The sequence below is a fragment of the Acanthisitta chloris genome, unplaced genomic scaffold, assembly GCF_000695815.1.
Source record: "Acanthisitta chloris isolate BGI_N310 unplaced genomic scaffold, ASM69581v1 scaffold6874, whole genome shotgun sequence".
NCBI classification, from domain to species: domain Eukaryota; kingdom Metazoa; phylum Chordata; class Aves; order Passeriformes; family Acanthisittidae; genus Acanthisitta; species Acanthisitta chloris.
The window spans coordinates 1-9,036 of NW_008668661.1; the positions used below are offsets into that span (position 1 = coordinate 1).

The 9,036-nt window shown below is 38.9% G+C and overlaps 1 protein-coding gene across 1 annotated transcript; it reads left to right on the forward strand.

The window, feature by feature from the left end:
* Nucleotides 1–50: 50 nt before the first annotated feature.
* On the forward strand, nt 51–8,228 carry RWDD4 (RWD domain containing 4). The gene is made up of 7 exons (XM_009072982.1): nt 51–131; nt 2,924–3,033; nt 3,141–3,285; nt 4,097–4,211; nt 5,449–5,498; nt 5,667–5,669; nt 7,531–8,228. Exons 1-7 carry the CDS (start codon nt 51–53, stop codon nt 7,561–7,563), a joined length of 537 nt encoding a protein of 178 aa, XP_009071230.1. The 3' UTR covers nt 7,564–8,228.
* Nucleotides 8,229–9,036: the final 808 nt, after the last annotated feature.

A 9,036-nucleotide genomic window follows, 5' to 3' on the forward strand; every position in this document is an offset into this window, starting at 1 on the left:
GAGCGCCGTGCTGGGGCCGAGAGTGCTAACCCTGCCTGCCCTTGCTGCAGATGGAGCTGGAAGCGCTGCGCTCTATCTACGAGGGAGACCTGTGCTTCAGGGAGCTCAGCCCGGTTTCCTTCCAGTACAGGGTAAGGCGAGGCAAAGCGGCTGGGAGTTACTTTTGGAGCCTTGTGGGTGCCGTGCCAGGGGTTTGTAAACCACAGGGATATCCGATGTGCAGTAAAAAAAATAGGCGAGATCCGTAGGCTCTTGCTCCAGGATCTTTGGTACAGTTATGCTGGTTAGCACAATATGTCACGTTTAGAACCTGCTTTCATTGGGGGTTTACTACAGAATCACAGTGGGTCATCTGGTCCAACCTCCCTGCTCAAGCAGCGTCATCTCAGACCACAGGATTATGTCCAGACACTTCTTAAATATCTCCACTGAAGGAGAATCCACGATCTCTCTGGGCAGTCTGTTCCAGTGCTCAGTGACTCACACAGTAAAGAAGTTTTTCCTTGTACTCAGATGGAACTTCCCATGCATCAGTTTCTGCCCATTAGCTCTTGTCCTATTGCTTGGCACCACAAGCCAGTTATTCCTTAGCCAGGCATTCTGCTTGTGTATCTATGCCCTGTGTAGCCAGAACTGTCAAACCGGCTGAAGGAGCCACCCTGCTGAGCAATACTCACCCAGCTGTCAGAAATCAAGGGACTTACAGAAATGTTTGCATGTAAAACTTTGAACCTTTGCTGCTGCTCAGCACAAGGTTCCAGTCTCTTGTCCCAAGGCAGTTGACATGCCTTGTCTGCCTGCTAAAGAGAAGATCCACAGAATGCTTTGGGCATGTGCACCGATACAGTCTGCTCAGGAGAGACATACAGTTTGTGCTGAGCTCAAGATATGCAGCTACATCTTGGCACGAAATTCTTGCCAGCTTTCTCAGGTTTACAGACCTGGAAGTTTTTTGAGCATAGACTGATGCAGATCTTTGGACAGCCAGAGAACTTTACTGATGAGAACTTAGGCACCCGTGGGACAGAAGGGAGACTGCTGAATATGCCACATGCCTTACTGGGGAAGGAACATCTCAAATCTTCTTTCTGTGACTTCTCAAATAGCTTAACATCAGTAATTGCGATGAGATATAGGTTAATTTAATTAACAGCACTGGAATCCCATCCATGTAAGTGTGGCCTTCTTTCACTGATAGGACCACTCTTAATAAATTTAATCCCTCAGAAGGGGAAATGTGATGTGTCTGCAGTGTGTCATTTTACATTTTACTTGCTTTGGTCATTGCTAACTTTTATTAGATGAAAAATAATTGTAAAAAGTTATGATAACTCAAATACAGTAAAATCTGATGTCAGACAAAGGCAATAATATAGGAAGAATTTGTGTTGTGAGAAGGTGGATTCACCATCCCTGGAGGTTTTCAAGATAAGACTGGATGTGGCAGTTAGTGCCATGGTCTAGTAATGATGGGTGAGTTGGACTTGATGATCTTTGAGGTCTCTTCCAACCTGGCTGATTCTATGATTCTAAGGCATAATGCATGAGAAGGTAGAAAAGAATTTGTGTGCTGCTTTTCTGACCCTGGTGTCTTGCACCTGTCTCACAGCTGTTCGGTGGTCAATGTCCTTTGAAATTGACATTGAAGAAAGATTATTTTTTTTAAATATTACCAAAAGCTAGCAGCAGCATCATTTGCAGTAAGATACCCAATTTCTAGTTTGCATTGACAAGCAGGAGTGTGGTCCTGCAGCTCTGTGTGGGGATTTGCTCAGTGCTCAGACAGTGCTTTCCTGAGAGAACTCTGTTAACCTTACAGCCATGTCCGTTCTTGGCAGCAGTGGGAAATGGACTGCACCGCTGTAGGTGATGTCCTGAAAAATGTTGCAGATTCTTGATTTAAAGTCTTGCTTATTTCACCTCTAAACAGGTGTTTTTGCATGTCAATCCACTCTGCTGAAACAGACACTGTAAATAAAAAAGCAGCAACATTTTCTCTTTTGATTTTTAAATACATTAGCCTTACCTTGATTAGGGCTTCTCTTGTGGCTACACTGCAGTCCACATAGTTAGGTGAAGCCAGATTTTGACAGCTAGATAATGAGGGAAATAAGGGAGGATTTTTGGGTGGTTTTAGAACAGAGATTTAACCAACCTCGTTGTGCTAGTCTTCCAAATTCTTGTGTGAAACAGCCTTTCCTGTTTGCATAGGATGTCTCTGATAGCACCTGTACTAGTTTTAAATATTAAAAAAAGTTATTTATTTTTTATTTAACATACTTGAAGGGATTGTATATTCAATTTGGGTTTGCTGCATTTGGTGAATATGCCTGATTATTTATACGAAAGTGTGCCTCTTAAGTGCTGTGACTTTTTTTTAATCCAGTCTCATTCTACTGACTTCTTAAATCTTTTGCTACTCGTTCTTTCTTACTGTGAAATAAGATATCTGTAGGGCTGATACGTAAATGTTGACATTGTTACCCATTATTTTTGCTCTCTTAGGTTACTAGTTTATCATTGTCTTTATTTCAGCGCTGTCGTGTGGTTTGTTTTTATATTGCTCTGAGCTTAGATGTGTGTGGGGAAAAAGAATGTTTAGTATTTTCTGTTCTCATACGTGATTGTGTAATATTTGGCTTGCAGATGCTACAAAGTAGCTTTGAAACCCCAGCCATAAAAAGGGCTTTGAATGTTTCCACTGCTTTTCCTAGAATAGAAACTGCAGGGTAGAGGTTAACACTGATGTCCAAAATTTAATGCTTTTTCTGAACAGCAGCTCTATTTTCTAACTGATAACTTTATGAAAATAGTTGTTGTCCCAAGGAATTTGGATGAATTTAAAAGGCTTCCATGTTGGCATTGTAATCCTTAGTAAACAACTGGAAACTGTTAATTTATAAGGTTTTTCTTTTCACTTCAGATAGGTGAAAGTGGGGATCCCAAAGCCTTTCTAATAGAAGTTTCTTGGCCGGAAACATATCCACAAACAGCACCAGTCATATCTATGGATGCTTTCTTCAACAACACGATGCAAGTATCTCTGGCAGCTTCACGCCCTGGCCTTGTCTGTGGGGCCTTTGTTTATAAGCTTTTCTTCAGCTGTCTTGTTTATAGTTGAGTTTAATGATTTCTTTTAGATCTTCAGCCATTAAGCAAAGTATATTGGATAAATTAATGGTAGAAGTCGAAGCGAATCTTGGAACTGCTATGACATACACACTTTTTGAATATGCCAAAGACAATAAAGAGGTGTTCATGGAAAATCAGCCTGTTAACACTGTGGTAAGTGGATAAACTCAGACTTTAATTTCTTGTTTTTAAAACTGAAAAAAAAGAAAGGTTATTACTACTCTGAATACTTCATAGCTCTCTCTAAGTTGTAAATCAGTTCATTGGGTACACACATCAGTGGCTAAAAGTGACACACAGAGAATGGTGCCACAATGCTCTGTGGTTGTAATTGTTATATTTAGTTGTGATTTTTGCAGTTATACCAAAATGTTTGTGGGCTGCAATTGTGTCCCACAGCGACATAAAATAGATAATATAACATATTATATAATAACATAAAAATGGAGACTTGGAGCAGAAGCAAAATTAAAGCGAGTGAAAGAGAGATTAAAGGTGTGTGCTGAGGGCTGGAGGGGTGGCAATTTACTGCAGCCTTCCTGGGATGCAGTGGTGGCATAAGTGCACCTCCATGGTCTTAAAGAAGTCAGGCTGGGTCGTTCTGTGGCTCCTGTGTTATGTAAGGGTGATTATTTGCCATCCTGGTGCTGCAGATCTGCTTTGAGGAAGAAGGAATGTTTTCTGTGTGTGGGAAGTCTGAACCCCTTCAGACTAAATCCAACTCCATGATTAAATTTAAAAAGAGGTGCCATCTGCAATTCTAAAAAGCAATAATTCCAGTCCCCAACATGTTTTTAAAACTACAGTCATGTTTACATGTTGATGAAGAGCTGCAGACTGCTGACTGCATTGCTTCTTTCTGACAGTCAAGGTGTTTCAGTATGTCAGGTTCAGTAATCACACCACATAGAGGTGTCTGTGTGCAAAATATGCAGAATACTAACAACCACTTCTATCTTCTCAGACTTCAGTAAGCAATAGCGTTGCAATTAGGACTCCAGATGTGCCAGCAAGTAAGAAAAAAGAGAAGAAGGAGCAGTTATCCAAAACCCAGAAGCGAAAACTTGCCGATAAAACAGGTTTGTTCACTATCATATTCTTTTCTTTGGCCAGTATAAAAATCCAAGTTCTATAACAACAACATCTGGCTAGAGTCAGAATCACTAGTCATGTATTTGTAAGATTAACTACTTTGTGGTTTCTGTCTTACTTGTTTGAAGTGACTTATTCTTGCCTGACGTGTTAGTTCTGGTCAAAGCAACTTTCTTTCTGTAGAGTAGGGATTTCATTATGTCATTGTTTTGTTTTATTTTTTTAATTTCAATTTGTGACAGAAGTGAAACTTTCCAGAATACTTGTAGGAGGAGTGTGTTTGGGACTTCAAAACATTAACTGTCCACAAAAGATGTGGTTTGTTGATGGGCTCTCAAAAATAATCCACATTATTAAAAATGTAATTTCTAAATGAAAGCGTTTGCTTTGGAACCCAAAATAAAATATAATTTAGTAGGTATTTTAGAAATAGAGCTGCTTCTGCAGCTATTTTGTGCATTCAATGAATCAATAGGATTTTGACTGAAAGCTGTTCATTATTTCAGTTGATCCTGCTGATGACTTTTATGTGTTCAGCCTCAGCTTTTTTAATGATCTGGATACTGCTGTCCTAGTGCAGCTGTAAATTGTACCCTGTGATAGTGATTTCTCATATAATCTACCTAACCTAATGTATAATTGGCCGGGTTGATGTTAACTGTATAAAGGAAAAGCTACATAAAGTTTTGTCTTTGACATAATTTGTCATTGCTGCTCAGCCCAGCTCATGTTTGAGTTGCCTTCTAAATTAAGTTTCAGGTGGACTGAGGTGTTTTTATTTAGACAGAATTACTTTGAGTCACAGAGTCATCAGGGTTGGAAGAGACCTTCAAGTTCATCTAGTCCAATGGTCAGTGCAGCATCACCACCATCACCTCTTAACCATATCCCCAAGTACCACATCCTGACAGCTATTCAACACTTCCAGGGGTGGTGACTCCATGACCTCCCTGGGCAACTTATTCCACTGTCTAACCAATCTCTCAGTGAAACATTTTTTTTTAACATCTAATCTGAACCTCCCCTGGTGCAGCCTAAGCCCATTTCCTCTCATCCTTTCACTCGAGGTTGGTTGAAGAACAAGCTGTGTCTGGTTTTGTCCTCATGGCTTCCTAGTGGAGAAATTGAGTGTTTGGATATTTAGAATTTTGTGCATTGATTTCAAAGAAATATAAAGATTCTCCTTGGGCTGTGTGTTGAAAATAAACCCTTTTTATTCTGCAGATAACAAGGGGGAACTTCCACGAGGATGGAACTGGGTGGACGTAATAAAGGTAACATGACTGTACAATGTGCAGTGCTATGAAAATATTGCCTCTATGCATGAAAAACTATTTGTACTTCTATGTGAAGGCGACTAATCTGATATATTTTTCTTGGTTTTCTTCCTAACTGTGTTTGGATTTGACTGTGGTGTCTGATTAATTTCTGTATGTGTCCAGCACGTAAGTATTTTCAAGTTACTGACTTCCAGGGGTCTCCATGACCTCCCTGGGCAACTTATTCCACTGTCTAACCAATCTCTCAGTGAAACATTTTTTTTTAACATCTAATCTGAACCTCCCCTGGTGCAGCCTAAGCCCATTTCCTCTCATCCTTTCACTCGAGGTTGGTTGAAGAACAAGCTGTGTCTGGTTTTGTCCTCATGGCTTCCTAGTGGAGAAATTGAGTGTTTGGATATTTAGAATTTTGTGCATTGATTTCAAAGAAATATAAAGAATCTCTCAGTGAAACATTTTTTTTTAACATCTAATCTGAACCTCCCCTGGTGCAGCCTAAGCCCATTTCCTCTCATCCTTTCACTCGAGGTTGGTTGAAGAACAAGCTGTGTCTGGTTTTGTCCTCATGGCTTCCTAGTGGAGAAATTGAGTGTTTGGATATTTAGAATTTTGTGCATTGATTTCAAAGAAATATAAAGATTCTCCTTGGGCTGTGTGTTGAAAATAAACCCTTTTTATTCTGCAGATAACAAGGGGGAACTTCCACGAGGATGGAACTGGGTGGACGTAATAAAGGTAACATGACTGTACAATGTGCAGTGCTATGAAAATATTGCCTCTATGCATGAAAAACTATTTGTACTTCTATGTGAAGGCGACTAATCTGATATATTTTTCTTGGTTTTCTTCCTAACTGTGTTTGGATTTGACTGTGGTGTCTGATTAATTTCTGTATGTGTCCAGCACGTAAGTATTTTCAAGTTACTGTTTTTTTTAACATTAAAAAAATTTGCAAGAAAGACTAAGAACTGTTGCTTATTTTGGATTCTAATTTAGGTATTTCTCAAATGCTTTAAAATGCTAGTCCTGAATGTTAGAGTCAGAAGGACTTTGATTACTCTTCGAACTTTGTTGGTTTAGTATTCCTTTTTTATTTATTGGGCAATTAATATTATGGTGAGAGGAATTTGTTAACCAAACATTCTGCAAATATTCTGTCTTCATATGACAAAAAGATTTAAAATAAAGTTAGTGGTGCTACCATGTTCTGGTGGGCAGTGGATAAATAAGCAGAAAAATGGAGCTGTCCCAAGTGGGAGCACCTTGCTGACTCCTACAAGCCTCATTCTCTGCTGCAACTCCTGCAGAGAATAATACTTTTCTACTTGCTCCCTCAGCATGGATTTCTTCCGCCCTCTTGTCTTTGCTGATTCAGTGAAAATCACTGCTTGACAATTTTGAAAGCAAACTAATTTATTTCACACAACTATAAGTAACTTTCAGCCTAAGACCTAAGACCACTTCTAGTTGTTAAATAAGAGCAAGTAAATTATCATGGTGGTTTTGGGCAGAGTTCTTCCGAGTTAAAAGTGGCTATTTGTAGTAGATGTCTTGGATTCCAGATAGATTTCAGGATAGGTGTGTTACATTTCACAGTTACAAACTTTGCTTTAAAAGGTGAGAAATAGTAGGTTAATATCTCATTTTATATTGTCTAAATTTCTATTTGGGAATTCTCTCAGATGTGTGTGAAGATAATGTTCCATTACTTCAGCTCTTTTATTTCGGAGAGCTCATGACAGAGCCTTCAAATAAAATAGAAACAGTACCCGGAAGTTTTTCTGAGGTTTGATGTTGTTGTTTTTTAAATTCAACTTTCATGTTGAGGAAATAAATTCATTTAGTGTTTAAGCTTAAGAATTAATTTTTGATACTTTTCAGTCTCTTGGTACAGTAGCACGATCAGCCTGTATTGTTAATTAAGTATACATGTGTTCATTGTGAGATGGAGCTAATGTTCTTGTTTCCTAATAAATGGAATGGCAGTCTAAACTTTGAATACTTTCTTTTTGTGTCTCTTTTATAGTTAAGCAAAACTGGTTCTAAAGATGATGAATAAAGGACTTTGGTACAAGGAAACTCCACCTTTTAATACAGTGCAATTTTGGGTCACCATCTCTCTCTTAATGACTTTCTTATTTGTTGAAGTAAACATTTTATAAAGCTCAATTTCCTAACTCGTAAATCTAGTCACACAAGTTTATCTAGAGACTATATGGTCTTCTTTGGAAAGAACCCAACAAACCTGCCTTAAATGAAGGTTAGAATGTGACAAAGGATATAGAGAGCCAGTGTGGTGAAGTGAATAGTGCTGCAGTGTTTAGTAATTTATATTTTACTCTGTAGTAAAATCCTGTTATAGTGAACCCAATGATACTGTAAACATTTCCTGATGTTCTTACTCCAATTGAAAAAAAAAGCACTATAACAGTGATTGGTCACTTGACAGCTTAATTCATCAAAATAAATTATTCCATGGAAATAAGACCTTTGTCATTTGTTTATCTAATATGAACACAGAAGGAGAACATAAAAATTGTTGCATTGCAATACAGACTAGAGCTTATGGTCCCAGTTCCACTAGTTACTGGCTGAAATAGTAAATACTAGCAAAAGCAAGGCCAAATACTCCAGTCTGCTCAAAACTGAGTGGTTATAGCAGGAGTATGTCTTCCTTATCCTCTGCAATATCCCATCTCTTGGTCTTTCTCCAGTGTGCTTCTTTGCAGAAGGCTGGATATCTGAGGGGAGGGAAAAGTGCATTCTTGCACTTGTCTCGGTGAGTGTTGGGATTCTGTAGCTGACTGTAGGGTTTGCTGACTGACTGGTGGGACAGTGGAAGTCAGCAATCTCAGGTGTGTTGGGAGAACTCTTTTCTTTTGCCTCTAATCTGCCCTCTTGTATCAGAAAGAGAAGTCATCTTTGCTATTATGAACTGTTACTGAATACAAGATGCCTTAATGTCCTTTATTATTTTTGTTTGTTTTGAGATGAACTTTAATAAATGCCTATTTATCTGCTGTGGTATGTGTTTATTTATTAAACTTTGTATTGTCTACTGTGCTTCTAGGGCCAGGTTTGAACTTGCAAAGGATTTTCTGTTACAAAGAAAGCATTCTTAAAAACTGGTGCAAGAATTCTGTCTTCCCTCTTGTGATATGCTTACATGTTCTTTGGGGTAACTGTGTGTGTTATGAACATGAAGGTGAGTCACCCCACCAAGAGTCATAGGACAATATCCATTGCATTCTGTATACACAGCAAGTCCAGTGTCTCTTTGAATGAGTGCACTCCACTGTGTACAGCATCTTCATTTCAGAAAGTTAGGATTTCTTTTTGAACTCAGTTTGCTTTTAGTAAAAGGTTGTAAAGTACACAAAGGAGGACTTCTTCCAAACGGCGCAATCTTGCCTTCGACAGAAACTAGAGGCTCTCGGCTGCAATCTGAGCAAGAGCATCTGTTGAGAGAGTACCACTGCAGGGAGAGTGCATGGTGAACCTGTAGCAGGGAAAGGCATTTAGCTTTAGTCTC

Excerpts from the sequence above, each read along its gene's own strand:
- RWDD4 (XM_009072982.1), top strand. The coding sequence starts at position 51 with ATGGAGCTGGAAGCGCTGCGCTCTATCTACGAGGGAGACCTGTGCTTC. Across the intron at positions 3,034-3,140 it reads GCTTTCTTCAACAACACGAT|ATCTTCAGCCATTAAGCAAA; the intron begins GCAAGTATCTCT and ends GATTTCTTTTAG. Across the intron at positions 4,212-5,448 it reads AAAACTTGCCGATAAAACAG|ATAACAAGGGGGAACTTCCA; the intron begins GTTTGTTCACTA and ends TTTATTCTGCAG.